The sequence below is a fragment of the Coregonus lavaretus genome (genome assembly GCF_964263955.1).
Source record: "Coregonus lavaretus genome assembly, contig: HAP1_SCAFFOLD_6970, whole genome shotgun sequence".
Lineage (NCBI taxonomy): Eukaryota > Metazoa > Chordata > Actinopteri > Salmoniformes > Salmonidae > Coregonus > Coregonus lavaretus.
The window spans coordinates 11,485-29,402 of NW_028165235.1; the positions used below are offsets into that span (position 1 = coordinate 11,485).

The 17,918-nt window shown below is 43.1% G+C and overlaps 1 protein-coding gene across 1 annotated transcript; it reads left to right on the top strand.

The window, feature by feature from the left end:
* The first annotated feature begins 7,668 nt into the window (after positions 1-7,668).
* Positions 7,669-17,173, top strand: LOC311116099 (tripartite motif-containing protein 16-like). Its single transcript, XM_084191227.1, has 6 exons — positions 7,669-8,327; positions 8,586-8,681; positions 15,362-15,595; positions 15,710-15,869; positions 15,995-16,054; positions 16,291-17,173. The coding sequence occupies exons 1-6, from the start codon at positions 7,731-7,733 to the stop codon at positions 16,803-16,805; spliced, it is 1,662 nt and encodes a 553-aa protein (XP_084047353.1). The 5' UTR covers positions 7,669-7,730; the 3' UTR covers positions 16,806-17,173.
* Positions 17,174-17,918: the final 745 nt, after the last annotated feature.

Genomic DNA, 17,918 nt, shown 5'->3' on the forward strand with positions numbered 1-17,918 from the left:
GATCCATGTCTCTCACTGTAGGAGAGGTCCAACCCCGGAAGAGGAAGATGGCCTTGCCATTGGGTAGCGTTATTTTCTTTTTGTGTCTGTATGTGTCTGTGTGTCTTTGCAGTAGTGACTCTCAGCTTCCCTATTGGTATGCTGCCAGAAGGACACTATCCACAGACCGATGTCGGTGGATTGAGAGGGACTCTGACTGATCCGAGACCCTAGTGACGGAAGAAGGTTCAGAGCTAAAGGGACCGTACATCGTCATCCAGGCTACACCAACGGCTGTACGGATAGAGGGAAGATCAACCTCGTATCATCTAAACCACTGCACCAGAGTACCACGAGGAAACCGACGACCTGGAGAGGAGGAAGATGAGGATGCTGGGGATGATCAGAATCGGGAGATGGGAGACGATGGCAATGGGATGGCTAATGATGAGCTACGTGCTCTGGCTGATTCCACAGGGTGATAAGGAGAGTATATTAGAAATTGGTATTAAGAATAATTGGTAAAACATAATAATTTGTCATATAGTCAATGCTTATATGGATTTCTTGGATTAGAAATGAACTCAGCTGAACTGTTATGATCTGTCCTCTCTCTCAAGGTAACTACAGATGGAGTCTGGAATGCATAGCAGAGATAATTAGGTCAAGAACAGTGGGAACCTCAAAACCCCTCTAAACCGGCTGAAGATGAGCATCAGAGGCGTTGAAGACGTTCCTGTACAGCACCACTTCTACCTGCAGCCGATGTACAGCATCCAATAGAAGCTATCAACTGTCTTTTATCTCATGCTTTTCTCACGGGAGACAGGAGTCCATGTGGAGTGTGAGAGGAGTCCATGTGGAGTGTGACAGGAGTCCATGTGGAGTGTGACAGGAGTCCATGTGGAGTGTGACAGGAGTCCATGTGGAGTGTGACAGGAGTCCATGTGGAGTGTGACAGGAGTCCATGTGGAGTGTGACTGGAGTCCATGTGGAGTGTGACAGGAGTCCATGTGGAGTGTGACAGGAGTCCATGTGGAGTGTGACAGGAGTCCATGTGGAGTGTGACTGGAGTCCATGTGGAGTGTGACAGGAGTCCATGTGGAGTGTGACAGGAGTCCATGTGGAGTGTGACAGGAGTCCATGTGGAGTGTGACTGGAGTCCATGTGGAGTGGGCATGGAGAGAGATCCGTTCAAATACAACATTTCTCATGTTGTTGGTATACTGGTTGGCAAATGGACGAGACAGAATGGGGGGTAGAGATTGTAGCTGCTCGGATGAGACATTGAAATTGGGACATTGTTATGGGCAATTCAAGTTGAAATATAAAGCTATCTGAATAACATAATGAAGAAACGCCAGAAGATTGAGTGCCGGGGAAGGACGGGGTTGTCACGCCCTGACCTATAGAATTCTAGTTAGTTTGGTCAGGGTGTGAATATCATGTGTGTGTTTTTCAATGTGGACTTTCTATGTTGTGTGTTTCTATGTTTGGCCGGGTGTGATTCCCAATCAGAGGCAGCTGTCGCTCGTTGTCTCTGATTGGGGATCATACTTAGGCAGTCAGTTTTCCTGCCTGGGTTGTGGGATCTTGTTTGTGCTCTGTGAGTTTGTCTTGTTAGTGTATAGCCTTCCGACGTCACGTTTCGTTGCCTTTTGTTGTTTTTGTATGTTTATTCAGTTTAATAAACATGTATGCATTTCACGCTGCGCCTTGGTCTGACCCGTTCTTCAACGACCGTGACAGGGGTTGGTCAGCTGTGTCCATAATTAATTTGGACTTCTCTAAATTTGATAATTTGGGTATGAGGTTGATGTAGAAGGTAAATGTATAGTAATTTGGACTAAGAATGCATTGTGATCTGTAGTTATTATCATGATGAGGAAGGTAATTCTGGATAGTTATACTGTATGTTCATATAAATGTACATTCTGCCAGTGGCAATGGGTGCTAAGTTGAGCGTTTTAACTTTGAGTGATAGGAACAATGTGAATCACCAAGAATTGTCATTCTAAATTTGTGTTGGATAATTTATTTGATTTTGGTTATGATTTATAAGATGACTGAGTGATTTAAGTAAGTTGACACTGCAATTCATGTATTAGATATTGATTATTTTGATTGTTATACTAATTGGGATATGGGTAAAGAAGGTATGTGTGCTAAAGATGTTGAAACTATTCTCAGCATGCCCTGGCAGTGCTGCTACAATCGCAAGATACATGTCTTAAATAGATATTATGGTTAAAACAATGCTACATTAGTTATAATGTGTTAGGATACACTTATGATTTATCGCGAGTAGACAATTTGGAATATTACTGTTTGAAACATGTAAGGTTGATGCAAGGATTGTGCCTGATATCAGGAACATGTTGATTCACTGGGTTTGGTCACTCTATACATTATTATATTGGGACCTATGAAATCCCAGAGAGGGGAGATTGAGGTGTATTTTTACATTGAAAGGTTTAAACATTGGTACATATGTGTTGTTAGAACTTAATGGGTTCATATCACTGGGGTTTGGTGTGTGAAAGAGGAATGTTTGTTTTCTATCTTTATCTGATCTGACCTCGGGTTGAATTCCTCGCTCCTAACTAATCCAAGGCAGTCCTGATTTATCAGGGACTGGAACCAGAGTGTTATCCTTTGTCTCTATCTAAGGAATATTACTGGAACGGAGTCGGGGTTGAACAGAGTTCAGACTAAACATGGTATCTACTAACAGTATTGGGTTTTCAAGCAATTGGGTCTGAAAGGGCCCTCATTAGACAATATGTAATGGATACTCGCATAGCATTGGATGCTATTACAGCAGCTCAAGGGGGCGTGTGTGCGATTGTAGGAGGAGATACATGTTGGGCATACTTGCCATCAGAATCAGGAAGGTCTTGGGAAGCTAAGGGAAATATTAGAGAAATACAGGATGGAATTAAGAATACGAATAGAGATGCAAAAATATTAAGGGGATATAGCAATTTGAACGCTGTTGAAGTCTTTTCAAGGTTTGTTAGTGGTAATTCAATAGGAACATGGATGGCAAGCATTCTAGATCCCCTAGTGGCCATAGTAATTATTGTAGCCATAGTGATGGGGTGTTGCCATAGTAATTATTGTAGCCATAGTTATGGGGTGTTGTTTTCCCATATTTCAGGGATTGATTTTGAGATCTGTACTAACGATTACGAACATGCCAGTGATTACAGCTAGACATGTATAAGGCTAATCCCCGCCTTATCTTAACTCATTGGTCACCATAGCAACACCCACCCGTAGTATGCGCTCCAGCAGGTATATCTCACTGGTCATCCCCAAAGCCAACACCTCCTTTGGTCGCTATTCCTTCCAGTTCTCTGCTGCCAATGACTGGAACGAACTGCAAAAATCTCTGAAGCCGGAGACTCTTATCTCCCTCACTAACTTTAAGCATCAGTTGTCAGAGCAGCTTACCGATCACTGCACCTGTACACAGCCCATCTGTAATTAGCCCACCCAACTACCTCATCCCCATATTGTTATTTATTTTGCTCATTTGAACCCCAGTATCTCTATTTGTACATCATCTTCTGCACATCTATCACTCCAGTGTTAATACTAAATTGTAATTATTTTGCACTATGGCCTATTTATTGCCTTACCTCCATAACTTACTACATTTGCACACACTATATATAGATTTTCTATTGTGTTATTGACTGTACGTTTTGTTTATTCCATGTGTAACTCTGTGTTGTTGTTGTTTTTATCGCACTGCTTTGCTTTATCTTGACCAGGTCGCAGTTGTAAATGAGAACTTTTCTCAACTGGCTTACCTGGTTAAATAAAGGTTAAATTAAAAATTAAATAAAATAAAAAATAAATGTATCAGTCAATATTAATGCAAGGAGGAAAAGTACAAATTCATCATCTATATCATCTTATTCAAGTGTAGAGTCCATTGATATTGTTGATTGAGGATTTGGGAATGTGATGTGGGAATTGTATAACGTTGAATATAAGGTTTACAGGATGCGTAACGGGGAACGTGACTATTTTAGTAGATCAGATAGCGCCCCAAGTAACCAGAGAAAAGCTTGGGGTTCCTCTGAATCAAGAAAATGAAGAATTCCGTTTTTATTATATGTTTTTCTTGTATGGTCTATGTGGGATTTTTTCTTATGTATAAGTGAGGTTTTGCCTACATAGATATAAAGCGTGAATATAGTAGTTAATCATGTATCGATCTTTTACTCGGACTGACTCCATAGAGGTTTGAGATGTTTGATCGTGCAGGAGCCAGGTGACTGAGAATCTATACCTTTTGTTGATAAATAAATGGAGAATCTGGTTGGATTCAGGTATAGAAAGTAGAGGGGGATGAATTCTCCGGTATCTAGCATAGTTTAGGCTCTAATCAGATATCTATACTACTGATTTGGGAACATTTTAGTTAATATGAAGTTTTGTGTGAATTGTTGGGTTTAAGTAATGTTATACAAGGGGAATTTTACTTACAACAAAAGAAAAAGAAATGGGGGATTGATATAACGTCTTGTCATAGTGTTGCATGAGCAATGTTAAATCTGTTAGATAGGTAACTCTTGGTGCCACAGAGTCTGAATGCTAAGGATTACAGTATGTCTAGGGAGCTTACTAGGGTTTACCTTAGAATGATTGATAGATGAAATATACTGACTTGGGGTACAAGGTAATAACATCAGAGTGGGGAGTGCCCACTGATGGTTACCAGACGTCGTTGAAGAAACGTGGAACATTAAGTATATAACATTTCCTTTGTCCAGAGTTCGGATGACAAGAGGCAGAGCACGTGGCGTTTGTTATACGAACCCGGTACCGTAATCATTTAAATACTTTGCATCAACTCTCCATCAAAGTGTTAAATATCTTCTTGCATCATGAATTACTTGATACCAGAGGAACTCATCATAACAGCTACTAAAAATGTCCCCCATGTGTACAACTTCTGTAAGTGCCTCTACTCTACTGCTCTATGCCACTACCCAAATGTGATGATATGAATGCAATGCTTTATTATGAAGGATATTTCTTTCTTCATGAATTCAGGTACCTCAGAACTCCCCAGGTCACCACCCTCTCGAGCTCACTGTTTGTTCCGGCACCTCCCGATTGACAAATTAAGCACTGCTGGGTTCAAATACTATTTGAAATCTTTCAAATACATTGAGTGTTTGCTTTTGCCTGCCTGGAGTGTCGGGTGGGCGGGGTTTTGGACTTTTCTCACTTTTCTATTAGCTCCATTGCACCAGACAAGTTTAATCAATCTTTTGAAATGGTTTCAAATAGTGAAATTGTAAAATAAGGTTCAGGAGGGCAGATTAATTCCCTTCAATGATATTACTTGCTGACGCGTTCCGAAGAAAGCTTCTTCGTCAAAGCACAATTATAACAGTGTTAGAATGTTACAAATACACATTGACATGAAAAGGGAAGCATGATTATAGATTCATATTTAAATCCTCAGAATTCATACAGTATAGAACACCATCTAGAAGACATAGACATATCATTACATACAGTATAGAACACCATATAGAAGACATAGACATATCATTACATACAGTATAGAACACCATCTAGAAGACATAGACATATCATTACATAGAGTATAGAACACCATCTAGAAGACATAGACATATCATTACATACAGTATAGAACACCATCTAGAAGACATAGACATATCATTACATACAGTATAGAACACCATATAGAAGACATAGACATATCATTACATACAGTATAGAACACCATCTAGAAGACATAGACATATCATTACATACAGTATAGAACACCATCTAGAAGACATAGACATATCATTACATACAGTATAGAACACCATATAGAAGACATAGACATATCATTACATACAGTATAGAACACCATATAGAAGACATAGACATATCATTACATACAGTATAGAACACCATCTAGAAGACATAGACATATCATTACATACAGTATAGAACACCATATAGAAGACATAGACATATCATTACATACAGTATAGAACACCATATAGAAGACATATACATATCATTACATACAGTATAGAACACCATCTAGAAGACATAGACATATCATTACATACAGTATAGAACACCATCTAGAAGACATAGACATATCATTACATACAGTATAGAACACCATCTAGAAGACATAGACATATCATTACATACAGTATAGAACACCATCTAGAAGACATAGACATATCATTACATACAGTATAGAACACCATATAGAAGACATAGACATATCATTACATACAGTATAGAACACCATATAGAAGACATAGACATATCAATACATAGAGTATAGAACACCGTATAGAAGACATAGACATATCATTACATACAGTATAGAACACCATATAGAAGACATAGACATATCATTACATACAGTATAGAACACCATCTAGAAGACATAGAAATATCATTACATTACATACAGTATAGAACACCATATAGAAGACATAGACATATCATTACATACAGTATAGAACGACATATAGAAGACATAGACATATCATTACATACAGTATAGAACGCCATATAGAAGACATAGACATATCATTACATACAGTATAGAACACCATCTAGAAGACATAGACATATAATTACATACAGTATAGAACACCATATAGAAGACATAGACATATCATTACATACAGTATAGAACACCATATAGAAGACATAGACATATCATTACATACAGTATAGAACACCATCTAGAAGACATAGACATATCATTACATACAGTATAGAACACCATATAGAAGACATAGACATATCATTACATACAGTATAGAACACCATCTAGAAGACATAGACATATCATTACATACAGTATAGAACACCATATAGAAGACATAGACATATCATTACATACAATATAGAACACCATATAGAAGACATAGACATATCATTACATACAGTATAGAACACCATATAGAAGACATAGACATATCATTACATAGAGTATATCATAGATGACATGTATAAATCCTTCCTATATATTTCCTGTAACACTTTCCATTACAGTAGCCTTATTACTGGCTAGGGTTACTGCTGCTAGTACAGTGGAAGAATGAGGCATCACAGTACTTTTACACCACTGGACTAACAGGAATAATTACACACCAATAAACACACTGTAATGTAAAGTGTTACATCATTCTCAATGATAAGTCAATACATACGGTATTCATTTCTTATAGTTAGTGTCATAGCACAAGTTTAAGGCATTACACAATTAATTAAAAGCATTATACAAATGTACTTCATAGAAACTGTTACCTTTTATATATTCTAACCACTCTATTTAATGTATTCCATATTAAGGGCCCTAACCTAGGAACACAAATCTTTGTCTCTATTAACATTGTGTACAGTTTTCTCTCTCTCTCTCTCTCTCTCTCTCTCTCTCTCTCTCTCTCTCTCTCTCTCTCTCTCTCTCTCTCTCTCTCTCTCTCTCTCTCTCTCTCTCTCTCTCTCTCTCTCTCTCTCTCTCTCTCTCTCTCTCTCTCTCTCTCTCTCTCTCTCTCTCTCTCTCTCTCTCTCTCTCTCTCTCTCTCTCTCTCTCTCTCTCTCTCTCTCCCTCTCTCTCCCTCTAACCCCACCCCTCTGGCAGAACCAGGAAGTCCCTCCCCTCCACAAACTCTCTTCTGTGGAAACGAAACTTATCTGATTCTCTGTGTCGTCTTTCTGTGTGAGAGTGAACAACCGTCCAAATGGCTCAGCAGGGAGTTCTGCTGGACCAGGACCAGTTCTGTTGTTCTGTCTGTCTGGATCTACTGAAGGAGCCGGTGGCTATTCCCTGTGGACACAGTTACTGTAGGAGCTGTATTGAGGGCTGCTGGGATCAGGATGTTCTGAAAGGGGTCTATAGCTGTCCTCAGTGCAGAGAGACTTTTACCCCAAGGCCTGTTCTGAAGAGAAACATCGTGCTGGCTGAAGTGGTGGAGAAACTGAAGAAGACAGGACTCCAGGCTGCTCCCCCTCCTGCTCTGTGCTATGCTGGACCTGGAGATGTGGCGTGTGATTTCTGCACTGGGACCAGAAAGCAGAAAGCCCTCATGTCCTGTCTGGTGTGTCTGGCCTCTTACTGTGAGACTCACCTCCAACCTCACTATGAATCTCCTGCTTTCAAGAAGCACAAGCTGGTCAAAGCCACCGCACAACTACAGGAGAAGATCTGCTCTCATCATGACAAACTGCTGGAGGTTTACTGTCGTACCGATCAGCAGTGTATCTGTTATCAGTGTACAATGGATGAACATAAAGGCCATGATACAGTGTCAGCTGCAGCAGAGAGGACTGAGAAACAGGTAAGACCAGAACAACTTGTTGGTGACTGTCTGATAAACAAAGAATTAAAGATACAGTAGGAACTAAGGCTGTTTGAATATGACATCATTCAAATGAAATCAATCCTCTGCAGAATAAATATGAACACAAACCTGGAGTATATAGAGTTTGATCCAAATGTATCACCATTTTAGACCTTCCTCTATGTCACATTACTATACTATTATTCTACTGGACAAATAAAGCTTGATAGCTCATTGAAGAGTGATTCTCCACAGAGGCAGCTGGGGATGAGTCAACAGAAGGTACAGGAGAGATTCCAGGAGAGAGAGAAGGAGCTGAAGGAGCTCCAACAGGCTGTGGAGTCTCTCAAGGTGAGTATTGTTGACCAGAGGAGACACACCATTTCACTTCTCTCCTCCAGTCAGAGAGAGAGAGAGAGGGGCCCCTATCCAATCCCACTGTTGGGAACAGGCTGTCTGGACCCCTGTCAGAGAATAGACTGCTTAATGTAACTGACTGGTTATGAACCCGGGTCTACTGCGGGAGAAACCATCATCTTGACCAAAAGGACATTCCCTATTGTTCTGACTGATTTAAAGTCGCAAGCGGCTCTACCTCTTGAGTAACCATAACCATGAGTAACCATGAGCGACTCATGTCTGATATACATTAACAGGGAGCTCTCTCTCTCGATTCAATTAAATAGGCTTTATTGGCATTGGAAACATATGTTACATTACCAAAGCAAGTGAAATAAATAATAAACAAATCAGAAATGAACAGTAAACGTTACACTCACAAAAGTTTCAAAGGAATAGAGACATAAAAATAAAAGTCAGACCGAGTTCTGGAGGTGAAATGGAAATGAATGAGGGAAAGTTAAGTGAGGTAGAAGGTGTGGTGAAGAGCTCAGAACCAGAGCCTGGCATTAATGGACATGATGTAGAAGAATCTGGTGCAGTAGGAGTTACATTGTAGGACAAAGTGGATGCATACCTTTTGGCAGATCCATTTGTGGATTCAGGGTAAGTGGGAAAGGAGTTGGGTGCAGTTGAATCAGTGAAGGTAACCTGTAGTGGATTTGTGATATTTGTTTGTGTTTCTTCTGACCAGAGGGAGTGGGCGCTCCGTGTCACGCAACTTGGGTCAAGATCTGTTTCTTGCTTTGCTCTTAGGAACAGGGCACCATTGAAAGGAGTGATTTCTGGGGTAGCGTTAAGTGTGGAGGTGGAGCAATTAAGGTTGAAGATTCCTGGTGTTTGTGATTCCCGCCGTTTGGTGCAACACAGACCCGGTGGTGAGCGTGGTGAAACAGAGGAGTCACTGTCAGTCCTTTTGAGTTTTGAGTCTTTACCCGACAAAGTCATGGTAGGATATATCAGTTATCCTGTTAGAACTTTGTGCCGAATCCACTGCACTGATTCAGGTGCAATGTTTATGGTCATGTTGCAGCAGTTTGTAGGAGGGAGATTCCAAGATGTGGGAAGTGTGCAGGAGGGCATGGGATAGAGGATTGTGTAGTTTCGGTGGATAAAGTTGTGTGTGTCAACTGTTGGGATGCCCATGTTGCTGGGGATTGGAAGTGTCCGGTGCGAGAGAGGCAGGTTGAGGTGGCTAGAGTCAGAGTAGTGCAGAAGGTGTCGTATGCTGAGGCAGTGAAGAAAGTAGAGGAGGATGGGTCAAGGGTGAGAGATCCTGAGAGGATCCCTGTGAGTAGTAGATCTGTGCCAGCACAGAGGGATAGGCCAACGAGTGATATATGCTTTAGTAAAATTAGCTTCTTAGAGTTCATAGCAATGGTTATCAACTGTACCGCAGAAATGGAACGTAAATCACAGAAAATAGATGTTGTGGTGGCAGCTGCAGAGAAGTATTTGGGCATACAAGATTAGACTTCAGAAGAGTTACAGGGTGTGTTGAGTGGTGGTGTCCCGTCCTCCCAGGCCGTTGGCATGGTGCAGGAGCAGATAGGGTCAAAGTAGTGGAATGGGTAGTGGGTATTTAATGAGTGTAGGGTTAGTGGGAAGGGTGTTTTTTGTATTATTATAATTTCCCCTTTTCCCATTTTGTATCACAAAGTATAATGGATTTATATTATAGTCCAGTTGGGGGAAATGTCGGTGGACCAAGATTCAAAGGTCAAATTAGGAAGGAAGAGGTGGTGTTTTCTCGATTGTGCTTAGAACATTGTACATTGAACTCGTCATTACATCTGGTTGGCAAGCATGGGAATGGTTTGTGTCTGGAGGGTACGTCGATGAAACGGTGGAGCATGTGTTGTTATATTGTTGTAAGTATGTTGAAGAGAGGGAAAGATTGAAGTGTAGGGTCATTGAGGTTGGGGGGGTTGGAAGGGATTTTGGGGATGGGGGAGGGTCTATTAGAAGTTAGTAGGGCTCTTCTTTATTTTCTCACAAGTACTGAGGTAGGTAGGAGGATTTAGAAATGTTGGAAACCGTGATTGACCACACACTCCAGCACAGTAGGTGGCGGCATGCACCTTTAACGTTGGTTTGTGGACCGCCATTATATCATAGAAGAAGAAGTTGGTTGTGTGAGAGTTTTGTGGTTTGTGAGGAGGGCTACTATTCGTTTTTCTTTTGGTTCTTGCGTATTTAATGAATTTATTTTCTCATGGTGGAGGGTTTGTTTATTAGTTTCCACTGTTTATCGTTTAGAGTTGAGGGGGGAGTAGGGGTAGTTTGTTAGGGCGGCGTGATGGCCTCAACCGAGTGGAGAAGAAACGCTGTCGCTTCGGGTGCGTTCCGGAGAAAGGAGTGGAGGAAGTTTTGCTCATGGTCGGCGAACAGGTTGGAGTGGAACATCTGCACTCTGCATCCAGAATGAACAAGGCGGTGGTTGTGTTAATGAAAAAGGTATGTCTTGTTGCGAGTGGGATTTTTGTGAGGGGTGTGTTGGTGCAGATTTCGCCTCTTTCGATAAGAGTTGTGGTGGCTAATCTGCCTCCGTTTATTACGTACGAACAGACCGCAAGTAGTTGGTTAGTTTTGGTAAATTTGCAAGTGGTTTTCGTGTGCTCTCGGCTGGGTGCCAAGCGGAATCCGTTAAACATGTCTGTTTTCATAGACAAGTGTTTGTTTCTTAACAAACCTCAAGGTTACACAGGGGAGGGGTGGAACACAGGGTTTGCTAGCACAGATAGTTTTCGGTGTTTCTAGTGTGGGGATCATCAGTTATAGGCCACAAGCAGCAATATGATTGATAGGTAGGACAGGTATTGAACCCAAATAATCCCTACTCAGATGCGCTAACCTCAACCCTAGTAAACATGCATTATAAAAACCTTCTATATAAAATTATCTCATATTGGGAGTAAATAGCCTCTGAATAGAAAAGAAAAAAACACTGCATCTTCCAGCCCACCAATAAATTACATAATGCAACCGTTGCGGTTAGCATATTTACCTCCACATGCCCCTCTCTTGCCTGAGAAGGCAGAGTGCTCGATGCTGGTTGATGAATTTTACAATAAATGTACTAGGAAAATACGTTTTTGTTTTCCAGAGGTGACTGAATTAATGTTTAGGCGTATTGATAATCATTATAGTAATGAAGTATAATTTCAAAGCATGACCATAAAAACAGGTAATAATAAACATGACTCATCATTATATTACTTCACAGTAATGTGTTTTCAGTCCTTCCTCTTGCGTTAGCAGTGTGAAAAGGGACAGAAAAAAGGGCTGGCAGGAGTTTTCCTGTGAGGTGGAGTGGTGGTGTATCCAGGGAGAGAACTAAACTAATCTTCTGAAATGTCATTCATGGTCTTATGCTGCCATCTATTGGAATTATTAAGCAACTGCAGTAGTACTGAATAAAGTGTTTTTCCTTACTAATCCGTACTAAAGTAGTGATTACTCAGAATTGCAAAATAAATGGCAGGGGTACCAGGAGGGAGGAGAGTAAATTTTTTACATTTTAGTCATTTAGCGGATGCTCTTATCCAGAGCGACTTACAGTTAGTGAGTGCATACATTTTCATACTTTCCCCCCATGGGAAACGAACCCACAACCCTGGCATTGCAAGCCCCATGCTCTACCAACTGAGCTACACGGTAGTAGTGCATGGCCAAGTGGTGGTGCGCAGGCCGTGGAGAAAGCGGTGGTGGGGAGGGTTGCAGCTGGGCTACATGAGCTGAGGCAGGTTTCTGTAGTAACAGAGACTCCGGTGGGCGAAGGCTTGGTGGGCTCATCCCAGGAAATATTGCCTGTCATTGGGGAAGAGGCACTGATCAGGGGGGAAGTGCAGGGGGGCAGAGACTGGGGAGGAGGAGGACGGTACCGTGCCAATGGAGGAGGAGGAAGAGGGGGGAGGTGAGTCTGCGGGAGCGGAGGACAAGGCAGTCTCGTTTTCAGACGGCTCATTGGATCCAGAGCTGACAGCCAGTCAGGCTGAGGGCCCAGTATATACGGTGAGAGAACTTTCTAGGTTCCTGATGGAGACTAAAGGGGAAAAAGAAGGTTCTGCTGGAGTCTTATTTGATTGATCCTGGAAGGTTTGTAAGGTCAGTACAACACGTGATGAAGAATGAGGGGTTTAGTGTCCTCTCACCCAGGAAGCGGTATAGGCTGAGAAAATGGGTCATGGGTTCTTAAGGGCATGTCTTCAGAATCTGCTTAAATGGATGTTTTTTTTCTGGCATGGCGGCTTTATGGGCTTCTCTACTGGATTTTGATTGTGGTGATTTCCCTCCCACCTCTTATGGAGATTTCACGGTTAGACTTCCTTAACATGAACGGCAGCAGAGACTGGGGGAATATGTCAAACAAAAACATTTAAACGTGATTTTTTAGCAAGAGACACACAGTGATGTGATTAATGAAGTGTATTGGGGGTCTGGTGGAAAGGGGGCGCAGGTGCTGAGCCATGGCACAAATCTTAGTGCAAGGGTAGCAAAAGAGGTGTGTAAGGGTAGGTTGTTAGTGGTTAGAGCCAAAATCAATGACCTTGTCTTTGCTTTCCAAAATGTGTCTGCACCTAGTACAGGGCTCAGTTCTCTGTTTCACCAGGGCCCAGGCAGGTGTCCTATTGGAAATTCCATGTAAAGCTCTTCCAAGATGTCACTTTTTGCTCAAGCTTCCAAGGCTTTTGGGAGAGATGGGGACAGCAGAAGGGGGAGTAACTTCTGTTGTGGGGGAGAGGAGGGAGCCTGATGGGTGGGTAACTTCTGTTGTGGGGGAGATGAGGGAGCCTGATGGGTGGGTAACTTTTGTTGTGGGGAGATGAGGGAGCCTGATGGGTGGGTAACTTCTGTTGTGGGGAGATGAGGGAGCCTGATGGGAGGGTAACTTCTGTTGTGGGGGAGATGAGGGAACCTGATGGGTGGGTAACTTCTGTTGTGGGGAGATGAGGGAGCCTGATGGGTGGGTAACTTCTGTTGTGGGGAGATGAGGGAGCCTGATGGGAGGGTAACTTCTGTTGTGGGGGAGATGAGGCCGCGGCTGTGGAGTTGCTCTACCAGCTGAGCTACAGAGGACCACGTAATGTCGCGGTCGTATGCTGGGGCTTCATGTATGGTCAAGGTGTGGGGAGGGCTCAGTAGGCCAGTCTGGGTAGGGAGGGGCATTCACCAGGGATGCCCTCTGTCAGGGCAGCTATACACTCTTGTTATTGAGCCCTTTCTGGGCCTGCTACACAGGAGGCTACAGGGAGTGTGGGAGCCAGGCATAGGGTTGGGGACAGGCATAGCAGTGTCAGCATACGCTGATGACGTCTGTGTTGGTTAGGGATGAGCAGAACCTACAGGCCCTGGAGAATAGTTTGAGGGTGTACGAGGGGGCGTCTTCTGCTTAGGTAAACTGGGGCAAGAGTGAGGCTCTGTTATGTGGGGCATGGAGGGACAGGGCACCTCCGCAGCTTCCAGGGGGGTTGCAGTGGGGCTGTGAGTGGCTCAAGATGCTTGGGGTGTATCTGGGCTCGGAGGGTTGGGATAGGAAGAACTGGGAAGGAGTATCACAAGCGGTGGTGTCGAGGCTGACGAAGTGGAGGTGGCTCATCTCCCAAGTGGCATACAGAGGGACGGTGCTGATCATCAACAACTTGGTGGCATCCTCTCTATGGCTTAAATTGGCCATTCTCAACGCCCCCGGTGGTCTGCTTGTGGACCTGCATCGCAAGTTAGTGAATTTTTTCTGGTCAGGGTGGCAGCGTTCTGACTCAGCAGCACAGAGGCTACTGTACCGTACGGAGGTGGGCTGGAGGGAACCAGCATGTGCTCTGTTGAGGAGGGCTGGCGGTTTGGGGCTGGATCAGCAGCTCTTCATCATGCGGCAGGAGAGACTCAATACAGCAGGGGTCTCTGATTTCTATGCTGCAGTACTGAGGGCTGGAGCAGCCTGAGGAGGGGCCACCACCGTTTCCACCACTGCAAGTGACAGCAGAGACTGGGGACTGGCAGGAGAGTCTGGAGGACTTACTGACTTTTAACACTCTGAGCTTAGTGGGAGTGAAGGGGCATCAGTGGCAGGGGGTTGTGGGGGCTGAGAGCATGGCAGGGTATAGGTGGAGGGGCTCTATAAGCTCCCAGTGCTGGAAAGGTCAGGGGTCGTCCAGTGGAGGGTATTACATGGAGCCCTGGACACCAATAGCTGGTTGGCTCGGGTTGACCTGGGAGTTGGGGAGGGGTGTCCGTTTTCTGCAATGACAGACTGTTCATCATGTTTTTTCTGTGTTGCCAGGGTAATGCCATTACTGTTGACGCCTTAGGCTTGAGTTTGAGTTGTACAAAATGATCAACAGTGTGGAGATGTTTCAGGGGGTATGGGGGCTCAGGGGGGCTGTCTGTACGGCTGGAGAGGAGGGGTTGGATGGACGGTTGGAATGTGGTGCTGGTTGGTGTATTGGACTGTGGTGTTGGGTACTGGATAATGTGATTGTGCAGAGGTTGTGGTGTCACGCAATGTGCTTTTAGGGGTGGGGGTGTTCGTGTAATGAGGATGGCTCATTAAAGTAAGACAAGTCAGTCTCTCTCTCTCTCTCTCTCTCTCTCTCTCTCTCTCTCTCTCTCTCTCTCTCTCTCTCTCTTAACAGCGCTCTGCACAGGCAGCAGTGGAGGACAGTGATAAGATCTTTACCGAGCTGATCCGCTCCATTGAGAGATGGCGCTCTGAGGTGAAAGAGCTGATCAGAGCCCAAGAGAAGGCTCAAGTGAGTCAAGCTGAAGGACACCTGGAGCAACTGGAGCAGGAGATAGCTGAGCTGAGGAAGAGAAGCACTGAGCTGGAGCAGCTCTCACACACAGAGGATCACATCCATTTCCTCCAGGTAACTCAACTGCCTTGATACATGTGATATGAAATTAAAACTCTCAATCATTTGGTTCTGCTCCCTCTCTCTCTCTCTCTCTCTCTCTCTCTCCCTCTCGCTCTCTCTCTCCAGAGTTCTCAGTCTCTCTCCAGTACCAGTGTATCTTCAGACTTACCCAGCATCGTTGTCCGTCCTCTTCAGTACTTTGGAGATGTGAGTAAGACTGTGTCTGAACTGAGAGAGAAACTAGAAGACGTCCTTAAAGGAGAATGGACCAAGATCTCCACTACAGGTGTGTTGAAAATAATAAGAACATCAACTTTAGACCATTGAAAGTTCCCTACTAATCATATACATGTGGAATATGGTATGATGATAACATTCCCTCTCTCTGTGAATGTGTTTGTGTGTCTGTAGTGAATATAGTGGATGTTGTACTGCCTCCAGAGCCCAAGACCAGAGAACAGTTCTTACAATGTGAGTCTCTTTATTCTGAAGTAACTAACAGTCTCTTTTTACTGACACTCCTAACAATCCCTCTAGAAATATATAGCAATAGTAGATCTAATCAAAGACTGGGTATCTATCTGACTCCTCATATTTCTCTGATTTGATCTCTGCTGTGCTCTAATCAAAGACAGGGTAGATACAGTATCTGACTTAACTTATTGTTCTAACTCCCCTCATTGGTCTCTGCTCTGCTCTTCTCCCAGATTCCTGTCAGCTCACACTGGACCCAAACACAGCAGACACATGCCTCTCTCTGTCTGAAGGGAACAGAAAGGTGACCGATACAGACCAAGAACAACCATATCCTTATCATCCAGACAGATTCACAAACCACTACCAGGTTCTGTGTAGAGAGGGTCTGTCTGGACGCTGTTACTGGGAGGTGGAGTGGAGTGGGAAGTGGGTTGATACAGCAGTCTCATATAAAGACATCAGCAGAACAGAGACAGATGGTGGATTTGGATACAATAACAAGTCCTGGAGTTTACAGTGTTATAGTGGTGGTTATTGGTTCAGACACAATAATGTTAAGACTAAAGTATCAGGCCCTCAGTCCTCCAGAGTAGGAGTGTACCTGGATCACAAGGCAGGTACTCTGTCCTTCTACAGTGTCTCTGACACAATGACCCTCCTCCACAGAGTCCAGACCACATTCACTCAGCCCCTCTATCCTGGGTTTTGGCTCAATAATGGTACTGCTGAGCTGGTTAAACTGTAGTAGGGTCCACATAGATACTAGTCATGCTGGTGTAGTCTATAGCTGAGCTGGTTAAACTGTAGTAGGGTCCACATAGATACTAGTCATGCTGGTGTAGTCTATAGCTGAGCTGGTTAAACTGTAGTAGGGTCCACATAGATACTAGTCATGCTGGTGGTGATGGTCCCCAGATGTGATGATTCATTCTGCTCTGTTTTTATGTACAATGATTTGATTGATTTGATCTTCAGAAGATGTTGTGAATTACAATTCAATGCATTCATATTTTTTTAAGTGCAATGTTTTAATCTTATATATTCACATTAATCATGATGTATGCTGTTAATGTATGTTGGTTGTCATTCAGAACCATTGAAATGTTTTCTCAATTGGTTCTCTGTCTCAGTGTCATTTTCCTCAGTATCATGGAACAGGTAGTGTTACTTACTTGCTAATTGAACTATATGGGCCGGTTTCCCGGACAAAGATGAAGCCTAGTTCTAGACTAAAAAGCATGTTCAATGGAGATGTCCGGGAAACCGACCCTAAGTTTGGCATCTTTTATTCTCCCATACTGCTCAGTCAAGCAACATTAAACCTGTCCAGCAGGGGGTGCTATTAACCAAACAATAAAAACAGCACATATCTTGACTTGCCACTCAGTATATCAGTAATGTTCAGAATTGGACTTTAAAATATCATTGGAGATTGATTGTCTTTTTAGTCCACTATCTAGAGTCAGGAACAGATGAAGTTAGGTCTGCTACTGTTCAGTTATTAAATATGATTCATGGTGATGGGAAATAAAAAATCCATCTAGTAGAAGTTTTCCTTTGCTATTTATTCCAAGGTGTGTCTTTAACTTGTAAATGGATTGTGTTGAAGCTGGCATGTGGTGTGGATGATAGAATAGAGTGAATAGAGGAGAGAAGAGAGGAGGAGAGGAGAACATCATATAGAAGACAGATAAGATAGAGAGACAATTCATACCCAGGGGAGTTACTGACTCTGGCCCAAATGACACCCTGTTCCCTACGTAGTGCACTAGGCTACTTCTGATCAGATCTAAAGTAGTGCACTACATAGGGAATAGGGTGGAGATTTGCTCACTGTCATTAGAATGAAGATTTCCAT

What these genes read in the sequence shown, in the direction of transcription:
- LOC311116099 (XM_084191227.1), top strand. Translation starts at nt 7,731, where the DNA reads ATGGCTCAGCAGGGAGTTCTGCTGGACCAGGACCAGTTCTGTTGTTCT. An exon ending in GACCAAGATCTCCACTACAG is followed by an intron (nt 15,870 to 15,994) that starts GTGTGTTGAAAA and finishes GTGTGTCTGTAG; the next exon opens with TGAATATAGTGGATGTTGTA. An exon ending in CAGAGAACAGTTCTTACAAT is followed by an intron (nt 16,055 to 16,290) that starts GTGAGTCTCTTT and finishes CTCTTCTCCCAG; the next exon opens with ATTCCTGTCAGCTCACACTG.